General features: G+C 52.9%; 1 protein-coding gene across 2 annotated transcripts; it reads right to left on the reverse strand.

Annotated features, from left to right (window-relative positions):
* Positions 1 to 3,781: 3,781 nt before the first annotated feature.
* NUB1 (negative regulator of ubiquitin like proteins 1) lies at positions 3,782 to 23,203 on the reverse strand. 2 transcript variants are annotated; one of them, XM_054593419.1, is made up of 15 exons: positions 23,128 to 23,203; positions 20,421 to 20,538; positions 17,750 to 17,917; positions 17,562 to 17,620; positions 16,319 to 16,389; positions 14,433 to 14,615; positions 14,146 to 14,234; positions 12,809 to 12,915; positions 8,433 to 8,619; positions 7,782 to 7,889; positions 6,959 to 7,111; positions 5,517 to 5,663; positions 5,081 to 5,173; positions 4,408 to 4,615; positions 3,782 to 4,215 (listed from the first exon to the last, which is right to left on the reverse strand). In XM_054593419.1, exons 2-15 carry the CDS (start codon positions 20,535 to 20,537, stop codon positions 4,037 to 4,039), a joined length of 1,869 nt encoding a protein of 622 aa, XP_054449394.1. In that variant the 5' UTR covers position 20,538; positions 23,128 to 23,203; the 3' UTR covers positions 3,782 to 4,036. The 2 variants fall into 2 exon arrangements, with proteins under 2 accessions (XP_054449394.1, XP_054449395.1); XM_054593420.1 differs by lacking the exons at positions 20,421 to 20,538; positions 23,128 to 23,203 and adding an exon at positions 20,015 to 20,272.
* Positions 23,204 to 23,238: the final 35 nt, after the last annotated feature.

Consider the following 23,238-nt stretch of genomic DNA (forward strand, 5'->3'; position numbering starts at 1 on the left):
GGACCCACCGGGTGAGCACGCCCGCCCCTGGGTGGCCGGAGGGGTCGAGGAGGGGTGCCCCGGCTCTGCGCGGCCGTTTTGCCTCTCTTTCGTGTTCGTGGACGTTCGGAACTGTCCCCGTCCCTTGCGAGCCCGTCTGCGGAAGGAGACGCCCCACCCCCTTCCTCGCGGGGGCGCCCACACAGCGGCCCTCCCGGGGCCCTCCAGGGTCTCCAGCTCCAAGTGCCCGAAGTCCGCGGAAGCCAAGCCTTTCCTGCTGAGAGGAAACGGACGTTTCTTCAAAAAGACGCTGAGCCGCAGATTATTATTCTTGCAAATTGTCCCGAGGACGCTGGTAAAGAACCGAAATAAACGTCCTTAAAAGTGCTCTGGAGTTTCTTTTGTTCTGCAACCTGAATCTCAGCTTCCTCTTGGAAGGACGAGGAGAGGCGCCAGTAACCGGGGATTCAGGCACCTGGCCCTCGTGGAGGGTGGAATGCGGGGCTGCTGCCCGATGCCCCCTCCGGGGTCATTCGTGTGGGTAGTGGCCGTGGAAGAGGCCTGGGGACCCGTTGCCCCCCGCCCCGGCTTTGGAGCTCCCATTTCTGCATGAATCGGGGAGGGCCGTGTTCTCTCGGTCTGGGGCAGTAGCCCCTTGGCCGCATGCCCTGGAGCCAGCTGCGCCCTCCGCGTGGTGAAGGCGGGACATGGACTCAGGAGCAGCTGGAGTACTGCTAGCCAGGAAGGGCGTCATGGGGAAAGCGGGGTTCAGGCTCTGGAGAGGCTCGGAGCGGAGCCGCCCCGACGGCCCCTTTCATCACCGGCAGGGGGCGCCGTCTCGCTCCTGGCTTGCGCCTGCTTTCTGCGCCCCCGGTGCCGAGCGTGCTAGGCCCTGGCTGGCCGCTGGTGCGGGAAGAGAAGCTGCAGTAGACACTGTCTGCCCTTGAGAGCTCAGCATGTGGCCGAGGACAAGCCTCCCCGCACACAGGCAGCCCTTGATGCAGAGCAGTGGGCGCTCCATTGGCTTCGTGCAGAAGGTGTCCCAGTAGCGAGATGCACAACAGGACAGGCCTCCCCAGTGCCCTGGGCGCCCAGATCCAGGCCTGATGAACAGGATAGTACTGGCACCTGGTGTGGTAGGAAGGGGTGCACACCCCCAAACCCTGGGAGCCCCGGGGCCTCCCCAGGAAAACAGGCTTGTTGGGGAGAACCTGCAGGAGCCGCATCACTCACTCCGCATTCCTTGGGCGGGACTGAAAGCGCATGGTCCACGCATGGGGTTCCCTGGGTGCCCCGTGCTGAGTCTGGGAGCGCTCACTTCCTAGCCAGGCCCGCCCACCCCAGGGGCGCTTGCTCGGGCGCTGAAGTTCACGTCAGGGAGGGCCGGCAGAGGCCCCTAATTCGCTGCTGTTCGCCGCTCCGTGAGGGGGCGGAGGAAACGGAAAGCGACTGTCGGCACTGACAGAGCGCAGCCGTGGGGAGACGTGTAGTTCTGCGTCACCGAGACCCTGGCTGGATGGTGAGCATGTAAAGACCAGACAACCAGAAGCTGTTTCTTTGCTGTTGATAATACCTTTTTGCCTTTGATAAGTATATTCAGTTGGATAGGGGAACAAGAACAGAAGCACTTACAGGACACTGGGGCGGGAAACCAGGGACAGGACATGGCGGTGTCACCAGGGCCCAGGGCAGGCAGGTTTCACAGGACAAGTGACGGGCACCAGGTCTGACGGAGGGCGGTCGGCGCACCCGCTCACACCTGCAGCACCGCCTGCTGGGAGTCCTGTGGCCGCCCGTGACGCTGCCACCCAAACCTAGACCCCACCGCCGTGCAGGGTGCTCTGTGGCTGGACTCGGCAGCCCCTCCAACCTCATTCTCTCCCCGCAGCGCACACGGCCCCCTGACGCCATGAACGCGGCCCCCTGGGCCTGTGCCTGCGCCTGCTCTTACCTCATTCACCCCAGGTCAGGAGTGTTCTCTCCTCTGTCCAAGGACAGCCCCTCCGAGGCCCGTCTCCTCTGTGACTCTCCAGCCTGCTCCCTCCTGGTTACCTCAACAGCATTTTCGTCACAGGTGGCCTCTGCTCCTTCCCTTGCCCGCCAGAGCAGGGGGCGGCACGCGGTCACAGCCTGCCCAGCCAGAGGTGGGACCGGACCCTGTCTCCCAGCCCACAGAGGCGGGAAGCCCTGCGGGGGCATCGTGTGAATCTGGGACTGTCCCTCTCTGGAGAACTGGCCTCTCCGCATCTCTGCACGAGAAAATGGACCAAAGTCGGAGACCTGCTCCTGTGGCCTTTCCCAGGACCGTTAAAAAAGTATTTGGGACGCTGCAGGCCACGCCTGGCCCAAGCCCAGGAGAGCGACTTGTTAGCTAAAAGCTGCAGTCCAGGCCCACAATCTGACAGCCTGACAGGGTCTCAAAGGTACCCCTCACCACCTGGGCCGCCGGAGCACATCCCGCGTCCCCGCCTCGCCTGGCCTCCTTCCGCACCGGCCCCCGCCCTGGGTTTCAGTCACCTCCTCGCAGCAGACACTGGTGCTTTGACAGCCGCACAGAACTCAGCGGAAGCAAAACTCTCAAATCTAAATGAAGCTCTAGACCATCCCGGCATTTTCAACACGGGGAGGAGTTTAGGAGTTTGAGTCAACTTACTGCAAAGTTAGGCTGACAATTTCTGAATACATTTCCCACCTTTTATTTCCACCTGTGTTATCCATTTAAAAAAGAATGACAAGAAAAGATGTCCATCCATTCCAGCTGGACTGCTGTCCAAGCTTCACGAAAGCGCGAAGAAGCCAAAGCGTTTCAGCCAGCACCCCCCCACCCCCGATAGGACGTGGTGGGCCCAGCTGCCCTCTGTCGGGGGCGCCGGGCACGCGCCTGGCCCTTGCGACGGTCGGCGCCCAGCGGCTGCCAGCTATGCCCTGCTCTGGGAGTTTTTGTTCAATAGCCACCTACAGAGGGTCGCGTGGCACAGTGGGAAATGGGTATGTGAGCCAGGGAGAGGCTATCTACCTTTTTACTTTTTAAGATTTTATTTATTTATTTTTAGAAGGAAGGGAAGGTAGGGGGAGAGGGAGAGAAACATTGGTGTGTAAGAGAAACATCAGCTGGTTGCCTCTCACATGTTCCTAGCTGGGGACCTGGCCCACAACCCAGGCACGTGCCCTGGCCAGGGATCGAACCAGTGACCTTTCGGTTCACAGGCCGGTGCTCAATCCACTGAGGCTGGTGCTCACACCAGCCAGGGCGAGGCTATGTACTTTTTGAAAATCTTCTGCAATATAGACATACCCCCAATCCCACAAAACCTGGAAAAAAATATACCTTAATCTCTGGTAGGTAAGTTAGTCAGTGGTACATTAATGTAACAGTGCAATGTCTGAAGATGCTAATTAAAAATAAATTGCTTTGGTTAGCATTTAAAACTTTCCTATTTAATAAAAGATTTTATTTTTGTAAAGGATTTTGAACACATATAAATCCTGAACTTCAACCTTGAATTTCAAGTGTGTATTTTACTAAAGAGCATGGAACCTTGACACGGCAGGCGGACGGCAGCTGGCACGGTGAGTGAGGGCGGCTGTGAGAGCCGCTGCCTCCTCTCTGTGCCCCGAGGTACCTGGGATGGTTGGAGATGTAAAGGGCACCGGGGGACGGGCAGCGGGGGAAGCAGGAAGGCGCAGCTGCGCCCCGGAGGACAGACGAGCAGTGGGCCGGGAGGGCAGGCACGCGGGGCAGGCGCGGAGGCAGCGCAGGGGGTGCCCCCCCACCCTCTGTCTCTTCCTGACACCTTCCCCGTTTCTGGGTGGAGGGAAACCCAGCAGGGAGCTCCTGCCCCACATCACCCCGAGGGGACGGCCCGGCCCGCACCCCACCTCTGCTCTAACCTTGTAACAAGTCCCTGGGCCCCACCTGCCTGTCCTGCACCCCAGCAGGGAGCACTCCGCAGCCAAGCCAGATAAAAAGGAGGAGGAGGAAAAAAGAAGGCCCGCGTTACACTTTTCATAACGATAGAATTTATAGCAGAAACTTAGCGTTTCTTTCTGTCCATACTTAGTTTTTCTTGGCTGCTGAGTTAATATTTTCTACATAGGATAAGTACTCCGCAATAATAATTTCTTCCTCTTCCAGAGTGGAGTCAAGATAGTCCTCTTCGTGCTCCGGGATGTCTTCCAGGATCTCGTTGACGGCGTCGATCTCCATGTCCTCGTCTGTGGAGGCGCTGGAGGTGCCTGCGAAAGACCCGTGGTGGCACCTGAGTCCGGGGGACACAGGCCGAGGAGAAGGGCCCGCGGGGAGGCCGCGCAGACGCCGGGCACACACCCCAGCAGGCGCGCGGCCGCCCCTTCTCAGCCCCCAGTGCGGCCTGCGGAAGCCGCACCCCCGCGGGTCGGCTTCTGGGTGTTCAGAGGCCCCAGACCTACCGGCCGAGTCGGAAGGGGACGCTGAGTCGGAAGGGGACGCCGAGTCGGAAGGGGACGTGGACGGCGTCGAGGAGTCTTCCGCCGGGAGCAGGTCCGCAGGGAGGCGTCCTCCGTTGTGGGCGAGGGTCTGGGCCGCCAGCTGGACGTTCCCCCGGAACACTCGGAGGGCGGCCTCGGCCGCCACCGCGTCGAAGCCCATGTACACCAGCTGCGGAGAGCACAGGCGGGCGGCCGCCGCTGTGCACCGGGAGCCGCGGGGGACCGCGAGCTGGGCCCGGTGGCCTCAGGAGGGCACGAGCTCGTGGGCCGAGGACGGGCCAGCCGAACCTCGTCACCAGGGTCACCGAGCAGCCACAAGGTGCCAGACGTCCCCGTGTGAAGGGGGAAGGATGCGGACAGAGTCGCCACAGAGACCGCCTTTGAGGCCCCAGGGGAGGATGGGTCGCGGGGCGCGTGCACCGCCCCGCCCCGCCCGCGCCTCGTGCGCCGCTGCTCCCGTCCCGCCCGCGCAACCGCAACCGCCGCGCTTCACGGTCGCAGGGCAGGCCGGGCTGACGTCACACCAGGCGCCCGGGAGCCAGGACTCAGCCTGTCCCGCTGCCGACCTTGTCACCCCCACCAGCGCCACCGGAGGCCGGACAGGCGGGGAGGCGCACGCACCCCTCTCACTTACTTGGTCAATATTTTCCTGGGAAGGGCTTTCTTGATGGTGGTTGGTCTCAGGACCGTAATCGTTGAGCCACATGTACGGGTTACTGAGGAGAATCTAAAAACACGCGGGACAGCCCCCCTTTACTCATCACGAGCGCCAGCCCACGGGCGAGGCCCGGCAGCAACCACGCGCAGGCCGGCACGGCCGTCGGGCTCAGGAGGCCGGAGGGCCCCGCGGAGAGCTACGCAGAGGCGCCGCGGGGGCCGGGAAGAGGGACCCCGACCCAGGCTGGGCCGCAGGCCCGTGTTCGAGGCCCCGCCAAAGGTAGGCGCGGGGCGGGGCCGGGCCCCTCCTGCCGCCTCTGCCGCGGGTTCGGAGGGAGAGGGCGCGGACGCGAGGGCCGCGGGCGGGGCTGCGCGCCGGGGAAGGGGCGGAGCGGGGCGGGGGCGCGGCGCACCTTCAGGGCCTGGTCCAGGTTCCCGCTGGCCTGGTGGAGCGCCTGCTTGGCCGCGTGAGCGGAGTAGCCCATCCCTTTCAAGGAGTTTATGTTCTCCAGGCGGCGTCTCTTCTTCTCCTTCTCCTCTCTCCTGATCTGGGCCAGTTCCTTCGGGAAACAGCGGGACCTCACTGAGCGGGGGAGGGGAGGGGGGCTGAGGTCCGCAGAACGGCTTCTCAAGCCCCGCGCTCTGGGATCTGGGGGCCTGACCGGCAGGCCCTCTGCCCGTCTCGGCCGGTCGACAGCGCGAGGGGCCGCCGGGCAGAGGCCACGCGGGGCTGGAGGCCTGTGTGGGGGAAAGAGGCCGCTTCACAGTCGCCGCCAGCCGAGCTGGCCCCTCAGACCTGTGCACTCCCTGCTCGGCGCGCGCCCCTGGGGGCTGGGAGAACCGTCTGCGAGGGCGCCAGGCTGCCGGGCCTTCGGCGAACGGCCGGGAGGACCGTGCAATGCGGGTTCCGGTGGGGTCGTGGGGCCGCGCGTCCTGGGGGATGCCAGAGCTGCTAACCCCCCACCGCACTCGGGTGCCGAGGGTGTAAGGAATGATGAGAGTTTTCAAATTATCTCATTTTAAAACACTGGCTTTCCAAATGCTAATAAATCTCACTGGTAATCAAGTAACAACACAGTAATGAGGACAGTATCTTTCCATCGGGGCTGAACCAGACTGCCCGGGATGCAGACCCTCAGAACTGGGCTTTCAGAGCCCCCGCCTTCTCCCAGGGACCCCCGTGGCGGGGTCCCAGCTGGAGGGGGCCTCTGCGATAATCCGCACCAGCTTCGGGTTTTAGAAGACAGCGGCTCCACGTCTTACTACACCATCAGTAACTCTCTCTGGACCTCAGCTCCCTTACTGTAAAAGTGGCATATTAGACATGTACTATTCCTTCCAACCCCCAAATTCTAGTTTTTATTTTACTCTACTTATTTCTGCGTGTTTTAAAGGAGCTTAATTTCGTGCCTTTGCTTTCGTAACATTATTTCTGATTCGACTCATGTTTCTAGGCAAGAATGCCACCTCAAACCCTAACAATGGCCCTGTGGGAAAATATGGCCCCCTTCAAAATGGTTTCCAGAAATAGACTGTGGTAACAATAAAAGAGGAGAGTGAGAAGGCCGCTGTGGGTACCTGTACCCATGAGCTACCTGCCACCACAGCACGAAATAAAATACGGAAACCGCAGGAACTTAGCACAGTTAGAAAGAAGACAGGTCCCTCCTGGCTCCCGGTCCACGGTGGTGGTGATGGAGCGCCTTATCATCAATACCTGCTCTGAAACGATCTTTTCTTGTTTTTCATATCCAAGAGCTAAGGCACTGGAGAAAGGAGCTGGCTACCGCCTTGGGTCCCACCCCTACTCCCAGGCCAGGGTGGGACCCAGGGTCCCGAGGCCCCGGTAAGGTACCTCTCTGCGGTTGGTGATGTGGGTCGCGGCGTGGTCCACGTTCCCATCGCAGGCCCTGAGGCCGAGCCGGGCTTCCTGGGCAGTGAACCCCAACTGCAACAAGTTGTGAACTTTTGTGGGATCAATATAGAGCTCCTTAAAGAGCTGCCGAGCCTGCAGACAGGAGAAATAGAAAAGTCATGTAGCTACAGCAACATTCAAGCTTACTACTGAGCTAAGCTTGTTCCCAGTGCGGATTTAGGGTGTGTCAAGTGATCAACTAATAATGCAAATGTAGACAGACAGCAGCCTCCACTCACAGGACTTATGCGATCTGTAATGTAACAGGAAGAAGCTGAGTAGTGTGGAAGGGGCTGGTACCCATTATCCCCTCCTTTTTGCAATAAATCCCCTGCATCTGAGCTGTGGAGGGGCATTTCTTAACCACCTCTGAGCTGGGGGCAGCCTCCTGGCCAAGTTTAGGCCAAGACACTCAGCCAATCTGAGGGCGTAACTTCTGGCCGGCTCCCTAAAGAATCTCTTGCCCCCTCTGCTGGCAGGAAGAGGCACTGACCGGAGCAACCCGGGATTGCCCCACAGCTCAGAGGCAGTGGCTGGATGACACAGGAACCTCTAGCCATGAAGTCACCATCTTGTTAAGGTTTCCTTATTATGGCACCCGGCCTGACTGCTAACGAATACAGATATGTTCGTGGTACATGTGAGAGAGATCTGTGCTCCTCTCAAGTCATAAACGATTGAGTTGACAAGATACTCAACTTCTGGGGATTAAAAAAAAAAAAAGTAGATGAAACTGGTTCCAAGTCCAAGCGTTCATTCTCACCTTGTTGAGATACTCACACGCCTCTTCGCCATTTCCACTGTGATAGTTTCGGATACCTTGAAGCAAGTAAAGTCTTAAAAACAACACCTTCTCTTTCCCACAATTTCCCTAAAATTATTGGGGGAGAAAAGGATAAAACGGTCTCATTTCTAATTACAGGTCAGTAGTAGTCACAGGCATAATGCGTGTCATCTCCACGGGGTAAAACAGAATTACTGAAATGTCTGAATCTACGCTGTTGCTGATGGCCAAGGCGAGGATCCCACGGGACAAGGACGTCCTCTGTCCCCATGGAAAAAATGGCGCCAGAAGCCCTGTCCCTGGAGCCCCGGCCCCCCGGGAAGTGTGCCGCGCCACCGCCCCCCAGCAGAACTCTGAGGCCGTGGACAGAAGAGGCCTTGTTCGAGTCATAGCACTTGAGCTGTGACTCCCTTATGGGAACTGGTACTCGTCAGAAGGTCCGCTTCCTGCCTTTAGATTTTCCATGAGACTCCGCGGAACAGTCAGCCGCCCCCGTGGTCAGGGGTTCTATGCCCGGTGCCGGCCCTCTGGGCCAAGCGCCTCTAGACGGCAATCTAAGTACAGTGACAGGAATGAACTCAGGTTCTAGAAGTGGGCGAACAACACCTCAGACCAATGACAGGAACGTACTTTTATGTGGACCAGTCTTTGATGATTTTCTCCATAGCAGTTTTTAAAGCAATTCTGGGCCAAGTTTAATTTTTTTTCCGCGTCATCGAGGCATTCCAGCTGCTCCAGGCAGAAGTAACACCACACGATGTCCAGCTGGAGCACCGCGTAGTTGTCCACCGTGTCCAGCAGCTCTCTGCCGCACTCGCTAGGGGGAGAGACGCGGTGTCACCGAAACAGGGCCCTGAACCCCCGCGTGTGGGTTCCTGGCATTCTCCTCCTGTTCGGTGTGTTTCCAAAGACTGACTGCTCTATGAGACTTGGTGTCTGTCCAGGGAGCTACATTTATAACCTGAATACGCCCAATGGGGAAAAAGGCAGGGCTCAGGGTCAGCGCGGGCGCTCACACTCCCGTGCCGTGCAGGGAAAGGGGCTCGGCAGAAAGTGGAAGCGGGGGCCGCCGTGTCAGACCCCTGAGCACACGCCGGAGACCGTGCTTTAACGCAGCGGTTCCCAACCCCGGCTGCACATCAGCCGTTCTCTGAACGGTCTGCCCAGCCCAAGAACTTGACTTGGAGGGAAGGGGACAAACTCTGTCAACTATGCTTTGCTCTTACACTCAAGGTAAGGTTATTTATTTATTAATTTTTTAAAGATTTTAGAGAGAGGGGAAGGGAGGGAGAAAAAGAGGGAGAGAAACACCAATGTGAGAGAGAGTTGCCTTCTGCATGCTCCCAACCTGGGACCCGGCCGGCAACTCAGGCAAGCGCCCCAGCTGGGAACCAAACCAGGGAGCTCTCGGTTTGCAGGGTGGCACCGAACCCACTGAGCCGCACCAGCCAGGGCTCCGGGTGAGACTGACGGAGCGGTCTCTCTAGACATCGGTTTCTGTGACAGAGGACCACCCTGCCACCACAGGAACACCTTCCCACAGTGTTCAACATCTTATGTGTGTGGGCAGGCTCCTTCACAAGCATCCAGAGCAAGGACAGAAATTACCTCATTGCAGGTAACAAAATCATGTGCGAATTCAGCTAACATCTGAGTATTTGGGCAATTTAAAAAAACACAACAGAACAAAACAGCCCTGGCTGGGTGGCTTATCTGGTTGAGCGTCGTCACGTATGACAGAAGGTTGCCGGTTTGACCCCTGGTCAGGGCGCATACTCTCTCCCCGGCTTTCTTTCTCTCTCAGTCAATAAGTATATCCTCAGGTGAGGATTTTTAAAAAGAAAAAAGCACAGGTCTCACATTAAAAAGGTACATTTCATCCTTTTAGTTTCAAAGATAACACGTTTTATTCATAATCTAGGCCTATAAGAGAGATCATGAAATCAGCACTTGTGTATCATAATTTTGACACTGCTAGGTCTATTTGAAAAATGTCACTCAGAAAAAACAAATTTTAAAGCCTTGTATAAAATTGTATCATAGAGCATATCTCCATTAATATTGCCCTGACTTCTGATTTTAGTAGCTTTACTATTCAACAATCAATACATTTTCATGTTGAATACAACATTAAAATAAATGTACATTTATTTAAATAAAATTTACTGAGCTAGCTTTAGAAAAATTAAATCCCACTGTGCCTTAAGTCAGTTATTTAACAGGCATTTATTATATTTGCCTTATGACTTTTAAATAAAGGCATTAATTTCAAGAAAGGTAAACTAACCTTAAGTATCTCCTTTTTCAGCCCTAAAGAAAGAAAAAGAAATGTTGGCTAACGTCCTTTCTAAGTCTTATTAGTGGCTTTAAGGAACTGGATGATAGTGTTCCGGTATCTCTTTTCCCCCTCAATTTTTTGTACTTGAGATTCATTAAGGGTCTGGTATCTGGGGTGCTTATAGTTTTCCTCAGCCTGGGGGCAATTCTGGCCCTTACTTGTTCAGGCATTTTCCTGTCCCCCTGCCTTTTTCAGGGACCCCCACTTCACAGCCCTGAGGCCGTCTGAGGTTGTCCCGCAGCTTGTGGGCGTCCTGTTCTCTTTTTCTCAGTTTTTCTGTTTCATGTGGGATTGTTTCTTTTGCCTCATCCTCCCATTTACTAACCTTCCCTTCTGCGGTCTCTAACCTGCGGTCAACCCCACCTGCCCAAGCCTGTGCTTCCGGTGCAGCCTCCCTGCCCTGCGCGGTGCCCGCCCTGCCCACGGGAACGTGTTTATAGCAGCCGTGTTAATGCCCATGTCTGCTACGTATGTTCCATGTCACCTCTGGACTGGTTTCTACTGATTGATTTTTCTCTTCATTATGGGTTCTATTGTCTTGCTGCTTTGCATGCCTGTGAATTTTTAATGAGATGCTGGATATTTCTGAATTGCTATAAATATTATCGAGCCTCCTTTGGGATGCAGTTACTTGAGAACAGAGTGATGCTTTCGAGGCTTGCTTTTCCGTCTGTTACGGGGACCAGAGCGCCTTTAGGGCTGATTCTGTTCCACTCCGGCTGGCGGGGACACCCGTTACCCGGCTCAGGTCCGCAAGGGAAACCACGCAGGGCCCCTCGCTGCCCGGCACCCTGGGGACCTGCGAAGTGGCCCCCACGGTGGCGCCCCGCTGCGGGGAGCGCTGTCCCGCGCCGCCAGGAAGCCCGTGTTTGCACACGCAGTGCCCCATTTTTCAGTCGTTTTCAGGCGGGAGGCTAAATCTAGTCCCTCTTACCCTGTCTTGGCCTAAAGCAGAACCCCCCTTTCTGGTTGTAAATGGGGAGAGAAACTGCTCTCGGTCCTACTGCATCCCACGCCCTGGGGTGCGTGACAGAAAGTTCCGACTCAACTTTTAGCCTATTTGGAGAGGGCAGGAGAAACGTCAAGTGCTGGGAAGGAAACGAACTGGAGTTTCTTCCAGCGACGTGACTGACCTGAAGAGACCTGATCTCCTTTATAAAGAGGAGAAACTCACAACAGTTATGCTAATAAGTTGGTCCAAATAAACAGACCCTCAGAAAAAAAGTCATTGTCTACTTACAAAGGCACTGACAGACATCATTGGATTATGAGATCTACTACTCACTTAACATGTTAACATACTGTGCGCTGAAGGCGTAGCCATTGTTATTCCTGGGTTGTGAGACCTGAAAATTACTGCAAGGATTTGTCCAGGGTAAAAAGGGAGACACCTACAGACAAAGATCAACCATGTCTTGCTCGCTGAAGCTGGATTGTGAACCCATGGGAATTCCTTATACCAGTCTCCATTTTTATACACATTGGAAATGTCCCCTCTTAAAGAGGAACAACTGTGGGAGGAAATGAAAACTCTGCCTGAATTTGAAGAACCTGCCTTACAGCCCACACTGGGGACACTCCGGAAGCTGCAGACGCCACAGGCCGGGCGAGGAAAGCCGACCCTGTCCTCTCACGCCCCTCCTCCCCAGCAGTGGAGACAATAAATCTCTCTGCTTAAGCTGGGATTTGTTCGCATAAAACCCAAGGGTGCTGCCAGCGCAGCGGCAAACCACGCAGCTGTAGTTACCGTCTTGCGGTGACCAGTGCATCTTGGGAATTCATCAAAATGGAAAAGAAAATAACATGACAGTGGCTACCTTTTGACTAGTTTCAAACACCATCTGTTTTTCACATGTCTCCCCTGCCCCAACCTCGGTCTCTTGGGACTGTGTCCCGTGACGAGGAACCAGGAAGCCGCAGGAGGCCACCGGCTCCTGGGCTGGGGCGGGGAGTGCCCAGGACGCCCCGGGACCCTTGGGCAGCGGAGGCCAGAGACCAGCAGGATTAGGACAGAAGGACGCAGGGCCGGCCCACTGGCCGCGATGGCCGCTCAGCAACTGAGGCTCGGGACACATCAAATGTGTTCAAATCCATGAGTGAAAAAAGGGAAGAGCACCTCACTGGTAACATCATGAGGGGAGATGTTAGGGGAGCCTCTCATTTATTCTGAAGACAAGAGAATAAGGGGGGAAAAACCAAGCACTTCATTGTGTTTGGCCACAAATTGCTCCTCTGCATAACCCAACACCCGAAGAGGAAAACTATTTCCTTTCAGGAGAATTCTAGCAACAAATGCAGAAGGAACAATAACCGATCACCTTTTCGCAGCCCCAATAAAACAGTGGATTTGGGGAACGGTCATCTACACCAAATCCACTGGGTGAAAAGCGGACGGCAGACCGTATCTCCCAAAAAGACAGACGTGATGTGTTGCATGTTTGTGCTAAAAGAAGTAAGTGCATACATTTCTAATGTTCTCTCCAGGGAAGAGAGCTCAGAAATACTCAGAAAAGAAATAATTTACAAACCGGTCTACATTGTCGCCACTCTCACCCCAGCCAGTGCCCGGGCTGAAAGCTGAAGCCCGAGGCGCTCAGAGGCTGGGAGGGCGCTGCCTGACGGGGCGGCGTCCTCGAACCCGGGGGCCACCGCGTTCAGGAGTGCCTACCAGAAGTATCTGTCGGCGTCCAGAAGGAAAGGCAAGGCTATTTCGTATTCTTTTCTTTTCAGGAACGCTCTGCCCTTCTCATGATAGCCCATAGCTAACGTGAGAGCCTAGGGAAAAATTAGGAATTTTAAAAACATCACTTTATAATCAAACGCTACATTAAAAGCATATTAAGTCTAAAGAAATCGAAGTAAGGAAAAAAGATCACAAGTAATTTATAAGCCCAACTTAAGAAAAATAGAATTTAAGCTTTATTTCCTTTACACACTGAAACCAAGCACTCGATTCGGAGTGGCCGATGCGGTGACAGCCAGCGCCTGTCGCTTTGTTTTCATCAGCTATTTTAGCAGCTGCTGACCTAGATCTATGTCTGGTTTTCTCTAAGACTGAAGATATAAAAAAACAGCCATAATCCGTGTGTCCTTTGCATCCTCTTTCAATGGAGCATTCATTTTACGTTCTCTCCTTCATCAGGGTTTTTTCTGAAGTATTCGTCAGCTCTAGTATTTCCAAAACAATTTTTAAACAGTGATCCAAACTTTTTTAAGCTCATTAGTAGTTTTAGGTTTGAATTTTTATATAATTCAATCTTGCAAAGGTCTTCCAAAATGACCTGGATGTCATTCCTTAGTGTAAGAGGGCAGTGGACACATTACTCCAACATTAAAAACAAACAAACAAACATCAGTCCACTGTCAGCTACAAAGTTCTCTTAATAAAGCGTAACTTTAATCCCCAGTTCTAACAGAATAATTCACGTACATAACCTACTCAAAACTGTCCTTCAGGGACAGAACAATTACATTAACGGGACCCACAGGCATCAGGCTTTTCTTGGTGAGGAGCCAGGGGAGTCCAGCTCCGAGCCGAAGCTCGGGCACGGTCGCAAGTGCTGCTGCCGAGAACCCCTCAAATGCGTCCAAAGGCCCAACCGCCTCCTCCTGTTCCAAGTTCTAGAACAGGGAAAGGGGGAGTGGAAAGGCAGGGGGGTGGGGACCGGACACAGCAGACTCGCCTGTCATTCTTTTCCCAAACTACACAGTGATCCATCCCTTAGGGGACACGGCCCTCTAGCGAGATAAACTCCACCCAGCAGCCAATGCTGAAGGCAGGGCGGAGGTCACTGGGGAATGTTCAAAGCCACGGCTGCCCTGGAACTCACAGGGGCAGCCTGCTGTACGTAGCCGCGCACGGTGCGGCTACGTGCTCTGCTGATGAACCTGAGACAGGACACTGCCTCTGATCCTGCGCAGCATTCCAAGATAAAATGACTAGAGAGCCCGCTCTGTCTCGACAACAAATCCAAGAACAAGCTGTCAGTTCCTGACAGGACTTACTTTTCTTTCTGCTGGAGGAATTTTGATGGACCTGCCCGTCTGGTTAGCAATTTCTAAGTATGGTGTGGTTTCGGAATCCACCATCTCAGCTGCAACAAGACCAAAGGGAACTTTATGCATTCGCTGTTAGAAAGCAATGACAGCGACATGCAAACTGTCAGACTGTTGGGAAGAGGAGCCAACAAGAAATGTGACCCCCTTCTGCCACACCCCCCCGGCCCCCCCATGGCAGGACTGGCTGCTGGCCTGAGGCACGGAGTGAGGTGGGAAACGCAGAGCCCGGGTACCTCTCTCCGCCAGGATCTCTAGTCCCCTCTTCGTCCTCTGAATTCTCTTTTCTTTTAGTTCAGCCTCGTTTTGCTCCTCCTCTTGAACCTGGAAGTCCTTCCGCACGTCCTCCTCGGACTGCTTCAGCTCCAGCACCATGGCTTTCACGTTGTGCGTCACGCCTTGCTCTTCCAGTGCCTTCCCTGTGACGATCGGAAGTGCGTGTTACATAAAGCCCTCACACCGGCGGGGACACAGGCTGCTCTCCGGGTGCCCGGAATCCTAACACCTGCCTCAGCACCTGCCGACCCGCAGGCCACCTGCGGTGCGGACACCAAGTTTAGACCGGGCGGTGTAACTGACCGGTAAGCAGTGGGTAGGATCAACCAGTGCAAATAGAGCTAATTCATGGTTTGCAATTTTCTTTATTCTAATTGTAAGATCAAATCGAAGCGATAAATATTTGAGACTACTGCAGGGAGAAGACTACGCTAGACAACAGAAAAGGGAAATGAGAAAGTGTAACTAACGCACGACTTTTCCTACCGCCTGGCTGGAGAGCAGCCGGCCCGCACAGCGCGGTGCGCGGGAGAGGTTGCTTGCCGCCATGGTAAAGAGCAAAGACCGTGGCTTCGATCCCTGTCTAACTCGGAGGCCCTGAGTGGGCAACTTATTTCCAGGACCCAGTTTCCCCATGTAGACGCTGGCCTTATGAAAAAAAATCAACCAAATATACAAACCTAACAAAAATTAAGTCAGAGCTGCAAATAAACTACCACCAATATGAAAAAAGGTAAATACAGACAGAGACTTTAAAATAACAAAATATTATGAACGATAAATATACACATTTGAACACATTTCTGGAAAATGCTATTTGCATATATGTATTCTTAAACTCAGCCACTGGCGTAAAGATCCACCGATGGCCAAGTCCCCTGGATAAAGAACCAAGAGAGCGATTCATCTCACTAGATTTTAAAACTACAACGAAATCAGAATAATAATAAACTGTGGGTGAAGTCGGTCAGAGGATACAAACTTTGAGTCATAAAATAGAAAAGGTTCTGGCCCAGGAAGAAACCTACAGGTAAATGGAAACAATATATATGGGGGCACCGAATGTCACTACGGCAGCAGCAAGTTCAGTAGGGGCATCGGAAGGACCATAAAGCCGGGCCCCTCGCCTTTATAAATAAGGGCGGACCTGGGCAGATGAAAGACCTCGCACAGATTGAACGAATACACGCGAGCCGAGGCTACCCCTGCGACCCGCGGGTTAGAGAAGGGGCTCCTTGGAACCCACAGGAAGGAGAGGGACGGATGGACTGGACGCCGCCCAGGATTTCTGCCCAGTGAAGGGCACCACAGAGAGCATGAGCCCCGGGATGCGAGATGCGAGATGCGGGCAGGCAGCGAGGAGACACCTGGGGCACGAAGCACAGACCGTGGGCGTGGCCCGAGGGGACGCTGGGCAGCGCGGGGGCGGCCCCGCGGGGCCTCTTCCCGTTCCACAGAGTCGCATCACGGGCTCCGAGGCGAGGCCGCGCAGCCCCCCGCCCGCCCCGCCTCGCGCGCCCTCACTCCGCCTCCCCACGGAGAACGCGCCGGAACCCCAGCCGCACTCAGAGCGTCCCTGCGCTTCCATTCTGTGACATTTTATCAGACCACTAGCGGGCACTCTCTTCCCCACTAGCACGGAACAGGCAATAAATACGTATTTAAAAAGCTGCTTGCTACTTTACCTTTTTAGTGTGGTGAACTCTAAAATAATTGGTTTTGAATTATATATGCAATAAAACCACTGCAAATTTGTGAATAGAGGAAGTGGGGGGAAAAAAGATGCAAAGTCATTATTTCTACATGAACTTGATTTTAAAATCCTGCATACTTTGCCATAACATACCTAGTTGAAGTTGTTTCTTATTTATGACAATTTTAATATAGTTCTCTCGAAATCCATAGGTTTCAGCTATTCTGTAAAACAAACCAGAGAAAAATGGGAGGTAATAAACTGCGTTAGTTTCCATTCAATAGATTTTAACCATGATGGCGACTTCACACATTTTACTCAGAAACACCCAGAATTTTAATTTACTGACTCACAAGTATCCATGGAGGGTGAGAGACAATGTCCCTGTGAAACTGTTTCACCACCTGTAGCCTCACAGGTGGAGCCCCTGCTGGCAGGGCAGGCATTTGAGAGGCGGGCGGGGCTGGGGGCAGTTCCTGCAGAGTGACCGCCGCCCCCGGGCCTGTCCCAAACAGCCCAGCTGAGGCGGAGGCGGAGGCGGAGGAAGAGAAAAACCAGCCTGGGAAACACCGGGGGCTGGAGCTGGAGGAGCTGGACCGTGCCATTCAAAAGCAGAGTTGCGCGCATGCGACAGGCAGCTGGCTGCTGCTTTTCCTTAGTTCAGAGGTGGTGGTATTTAAACCTTACCACCGGTACAATTACAGCGGTGATGGCGGCGGCCCCTGTCACAAATCAAGGGTCTTCACCTCACTGTCTGCAGCTTTGCCTCGCGGAGCGCGGTGCCCAGACTAGTGGCCTGGGCACCGCCGGGAGCTTGTCAGGTGCAGGATCTCAGTGCCTGCCCCAAACCTGCTGGACTCTGTTTTAAATCTTCTTAAAGGTTGTATTTGTTTATTAATGTTTTAGAGAGAGGGGGAGGGAGGGCAAAAAAGAGGGAGAGAAACATCGATTGGCTGCCTCTGCTCTTTTTTTCTTTTTACAGATGGGCCAGCAGCCTGAAATCAGCTAAACCACTTGGCTGAACATCTGAGCAAGTCATTATTAGCGCGCTGAGGAATAAAATGGGAAGCTAGTGACCGGTGACTGCCAGGCCGCCTCCGATTCACACCATTCCTTCGCTGGCTCACGCGTGAACCAAGGACCCGGAAGGCGGCGCACCTGGAGTGCCCCAAGCCCCGGCTGCACCAGGGAGCGAGGAGGGGTGGTGTGAGCCTGGGGTTCTCACCTGCCCTTAACTGCCCAGTGAGCCCAGGTAAGTCTGCCTGCAGCCTCACACCCTCCCTTTTCCCTTCCTCAGAGCCAGGAGAACAGCGCCCCCTCTTCCAGGCTGGCCCCCAGGATCAAACGGCCGAGGTAAAAGGGCGGGGCCCCGGGCGCCTGGCACGCAGACACGTACTTAGACCTCAGCTCTCTGCCGGTGATGTGTAATCGAGTCTCCAAGAGCTTCTTCCTTTCCTATTTAAAAAATCAGACAAATAAAGTAACTTCGTATCATAGGTTTTAAAAACAATCATAATTTATTTGATCATCTCACTAAGTTAACTAGGCATTAGTGCCTATGTAAACTTGAGAAAAGCTACTCACTTTTCTTAGCCGTGCAGGTAAAAATACCTCAATTGTGGCCATTCCCGTTGTCTTATAATTTTCATTTCCTGTGCCACGCTCGATCGCTTTGCAACGTATTTCTTCTATTATCTTCTCTACCTCATTTTCACAACATTCTAGCTTGTCAGAGTACTTCTTAGCAAGGTCCTAGAAAAAAATCAGAAAATACAGATCGATGTAGTATCAACTCAAAATAAGGCGGGGGGTCCACATGGAGAGCAGCACGTGCCAGAGCCCGATGAAGGGTGGTACCCCCGTCACAGTGACCTCCAGGCTGGCCTGGTACCTTGGGAGGCATAGAAACAAAGGGCAGGAAAAAAGACTCCATAGAAAAAGTGAAAGTGATAGAGATTATCCTAGGGAGAAAAGACAAGCAGACTATAACTTAAGTGATTGTAACATTTAAAAATTATTTTAAGGAATAGTAAACCAATGATCTCCACTGGAGGGGAAAAAAAAGAAAGACACAGAAAACATCCTCATGTGAGAACAGGTCAGGGTAGACATAAGTAACTTCCTTTTTTTTTTTTTTAATTTTGTATTTTACTTTTTATTTTTTATCCTCAACTGAGGACATTTTCTTTCATTGCTTTTATAGAGCGACGCAGGGAGAGAGAGAAAAATGATCGATGCAAGAGAGAAGCACCGACTGGCTGCCTCCCATACAAGTATGCACTCAGACAGGGCATGGGCGCCGGGACTGGGAATCAAACCTGTGGCCCAGGTATGTGCCCTGACTGGGAATCGAACCAGCGACCTTTTGGTGATGGGAGGATGCTCCAACCAAGCCACACTGGCCAGGGCTGTAAATAACTTTCTCAGTGGAAAATTTTGAATCACTGGTACTCCTTGTAAAATAATTGCTAGAACAACTCAACAGAACTCAAGAAAATGCTCCCCTTGCCATAATGGTTTATTATAAAGGATGCAAACGAATACCAAGATAAAGAGGTAAATAGGTGGAGTCTGAAGGGGCCTGGGACGCAGCACATGGATGTGTTTGCCAACCTGGAAGCTCCCCAGCCCATCATTTAAGGATTTCATGGTGGAGCCAGGATGGGGCCCAGGCTGACCAGGCAGGCTGGTGATTAACCGGGTGTCCAGCCGCCTCCCTCTCACCTTCCCCCGGGCTGGAGGGTGGGGCTGAGTTCCAAGCTTCTAATCAGCTCTTTGGCCACAGCCCCATCCTGAGGCTGTTGCCAAGAGTTGCCTCCTTAGAACAAAAGACGCCCCTGTCACCCTCACCACTGGGGAATTTCCAGGGTTTTTGGGGTTCAGTGCCAGAAACCAAATACCTTCTGCATTAGGCCACACGGAAGCCCTGAACCAGGAGGCAGTAACAAGCAAATTCAGAAGGAAGGTCGGAGGGTGGAGGGAGGCCTTCCAGGGACAGGGGAGGCAGGGGAGCTCTAAGGCCCTGATCAGCTGTCGCCCCCCAAGTGCATCATTGCATCACAACGATCTGACAGTCAGTGACATTCCTGAGTCCCCGATAAATGTTACACCGTTTATCTCTAGAGACTCAGAACTGCGAACGCAGAAAAGTGTGTGCTATACGCTAGTACAACCGATTTCTATAAAAAAATGGTTCGTGTCTTTCTCTGCCTAGGAAAGCAGGAAATTTTCTATTTCTAGAAATTTCACTTCTGTAAAATAAGGCCATTTCTGATGCCACAAAAACTGAGGCGTAATTAATAGAAAAAGAAAGTCGTTTGGAAAACTGAGCAGAGCCACAGTGTAGATGAAAAAGCTGGGGGAGGGGCAGTGGTTTTCTAGGGACCGGGCGGGCGAGGGGGCTGAGGCCCAACCGGGACAGCCCCCCACCCCGAACGCGGGTCACCCGCCCGTACCAACACGGCTGCCACACTAGCAGGTCAAAAGTAGTCCCTAGGTTAATGACGTCAGGAGATGCTGTGAGGGTATTAAAAATAGTATATGCCCCAGAAATCAGGTGACACTTTCATGTGAGTAATATCTTATCAAGCAAAAATAAGCCTGCTAACTCCCAGTGAGAGGTGGGTTCCTGCTTATCTCCACTGCTTTCAGTGATGCCCCAAGTTTTTGTCCATGGCTGCGCCTGGCAACTGCGGTGGCTTCAGGAATCTCATTGACCAATGTGGGTGAAAAAAGGCTCCGTAAAAAATCTGACCTGAAGTAGCCTCACAGGGCGATCTGATCGCAAATTCCTACCTGGGCAGGCCGCTGCGGGCAGTCACGCCCCAGGCCTCTGACTGCTTTACTTACAGGAAAGGCTGCCTTTGCCTTAAGCGAGCCGGTCCCTGTTTCTGTGCATCCAGGTTCGCACGCCTTTGAAGGGCCTCTTTCAGATCCCTAACGACCCTCGGGGGGAGCACAGAATCTTGTTGCCTGTCCAGCAGCGGTCCAGTCCCCACCTGGCTTTCTCCCTAGATTTCAGGTAATCTTCCTTATGTTCCCTCTGTAACTGCCAGTGTACACAGGCGGCTGCAAACTGCCAGTCTGGGGCGGATTTTCCTCAGTCTGTTGAGCTCTTGCTTCCAGACTTGTCCTCTGTTTGGCTCAAATAAACTCTAATGAACTTATAAAAATTTCTATGCGTTTGGACGTTCTTCTGTTGACACCAAGGAGACTTATACCACCGCTAATGATCTGTGTCTTAAAAGAAAAATACCTTCAGTGCCAAACCGACTTCTTTATTTTCATCTGTATATGGAGGTTTCCAAAGTTGAATTCTGTCTTCCCTTAAAAACTGGGTCAATTTTGCTTGGAGATATTTCTTTTGCGCCATCCTTGAAAGCAAAACAGTACAGCAGTGAACCTCACACAACATTTCAAAGTACGTACAGCCACCTCATATGCGGCTGTGCTTTGTAGCGCTCCCCCCAACTTTCCCCACTCCAGTCTAATCTAAATCCCTTCTAGAATAGGTTTTAACTGGTTCCAGACTTCTCTGAAATACATATTTATTTATATATATATAGATATAAATATATAGAGAGAGATATGTTATACAATTATATATTTTATTACATTAAAATATGTACTTCAAAGGCGCTAACATGTAGCTAAGTTTATTTATACTTTTCTATTTCTTTACCCTGCTATTATTCCCCGATCTAAGAAAAGAGATAAAATAAGAGAAAGATGAATCCCTAAAGCAGTGACCTTTTCTAAGAAGCTCGGCACAGAGCTTATCAAGTCTCTTGTATTTTGGCTACTGTAGCATGAAACAAATACCAACTACCCTGGTAGGTAAGCATTAAAAAAGTTAGTGTGAACTGTGAACTATCAGTAATAAATATCCTCTAGATGTGAATTTTTTTAAATTAAAAATGTACTATTACAACACTGGGAAAGTACCGCATGATGTTTTGTAGTAATAGCACGAGAGCAGAGCTGCATATTTAACACTGACTGCTCAGCCCATCATTTTACAGGTGCGAAGACCCAGGCCCCCAGTTTGTGAAATGACCCAGCCAAGGTCACCAAATTGGGCAGCACCACACCGGCACTGTGACTTCTGCCTGCAGCGTCGGGTTCCGCATTCTGCTTTCAAGTCCCTTGCTGCCTCTCCGTCCTGCCTGTGTAACTGCTCTCTCCCAAAGCAGCACCTGCCAGCTAAGGAGCTGCCCACTTGGACCTCAGCAGCCAGGCAACTCAAAGCGGGGGGCGAGGCTGCCAGGACAGGGTAACAGCTGAAAGGGGTGGTGCAGCCAAATCATACAAGCAGTAAGAACAGTAGAGGCCCTGGCCAGGTGGCTCATTTGGTTAGAGCACCATCCTGCTACACCAAGGTTGTTGGTTCGGACCCCGGTCAAGGCACATACGAAAATCAACCAATGAGTGTATAAATAAGTGGAACAACAGATTGATGTTTTTCTCTCTCCCTCCCCCTTCTCATTCTTTGTAAAATTTTAAAAAGTAGTTAATTGTTAGGCCCTGAGGATGAAGACAAGTTCTAGAGAGCAAAAAAACATAAGCTAGTGTAACCTAGATAGATACGTGACTTTTTTTTTTCTGTCCAGGGCCTGTATTCCACACTCCCCCGAACCCAATTCACCTGATTTTTAAATCAAGTTGGATAACTTAAGTGTATTCCATAAACAAGTATTTTAAAAGGAACTCCAAATGTATTTTGTATCCGTTTGGCCATGAGAAAAGGTAATCAGGTGGGGAGGAGAAAGGGGAGGAAGGAATAAACACACCAGAGAGGGGACTGTGTGCGTCCAGATGACCAGGAGAGAGCCTAGACCTTCCAGCACTAACTGCATCGCACCCAGGAAGTCTGTGTTAGCACTTGTGTGTGTGAGCTTTACTAACAGGGAATTTACAAGGCTACCGCACAAAGCTCATTCCCCACCCACAGGCCTTCAGGACCTTATCATGAGCTGCTTACTGGAGCCAAGCTATTTGGAAGGCTAAGTGCCCAGGCCCCTGCCGCCCCACCCAAGGGTCTAAAGGGTCCCACATGCCTCGTGTGTACCCCGCAATCCACCCACCAGCAAAGAACCAGCAACGAGGTCTACACCACCCGGCTTAATGTTTGCACAGAGACGAAACCACCGTCGTTAAACTTTCAAAACTTTAGTTTTAGGCAACAACAGAATACGTGAGATTACAGATTACAAATCACATCCAAAGGAAAAAAGGTTTAAAGCATCCATTTTCTATTTTAACTGGAGAACTAAAGTGTCGTGGGTGCTATACAAGGTCCCACATTACAGCCCCCGCCCAAAGCGGAAATCCATCACTACCGCTGCTGCGAACAGAAAGTGAGACATTGTAAAATAAACCGCCCCGTTAAAATGTTCAGTTTCACTTTTGTAATAAATGGACCTACGCAACAGTTACTCAGAGCTTCTCAAATATATCTATTTCAAAATTAAACGATTCTTCAGGCAGCGTAATAAAACATCCTTGTCTTTAAAAGTCAGAGTCAGGGAAGGAGGTGAGAAATACAGAATCAGATCGTCAAGGCTGGAGAAAATCAACCGTGTTCTTTGATTACAAAGCAAAGAAAATCTGGTTTTGACTGCAAGTCAGTCCCAAGTGGCATAAGCGGAATAACAGTGTTCCTATTCAAGCTTTTTGTGTGTTCATGTATTTCCCTGTCTCCTCCCAGAATAACACTCGCTCTTTTTAAAACACCCACCCCCTTCGCCCAGACCAGCCCAAACCTAGGGCCCCGCGAACGGCCGGCGCGTCCGGAAGCCCCAGCTGCCATCCCCTGCCCCGGCCCGGCCTCCGCGTAGGAAGCCCAGCGGAGGCCGCGCCGGACCCGGGCGGGGCAGGGTAGGGATCGCGTCGGGGACCGGGGGCGCCGAGCGGTGCCGCTGAGACCCTCGTCCAGGGATCGACGCTCGGCGCTGTCTCCTCACCTGCGCCACCGCCGCGCCGCCGCGACCTGCCAAGTGCCCGGATGCGGCTGCGGCCGCCGTTGGTAGTCATTCCGGGTGAGGCGGGCCCCGCCCCCGCCGCCGCTGCAGCCA

Source organism: Pteronotus mesoamericanus, unplaced genomic scaffold, assembly GCF_021234165.1.
Source record: "Pteronotus mesoamericanus isolate MK-2021 breed Mesoamerican mustached bat unplaced genomic scaffold, CSHL_Meso_final scaffold_409, whole genome shotgun sequence".
In the NCBI taxonomy this organism is placed as follows: domain Eukaryota; kingdom Metazoa; phylum Chordata; class Mammalia; order Chiroptera; family Mormoopidae; genus Pteronotus; species Pteronotus mesoamericanus.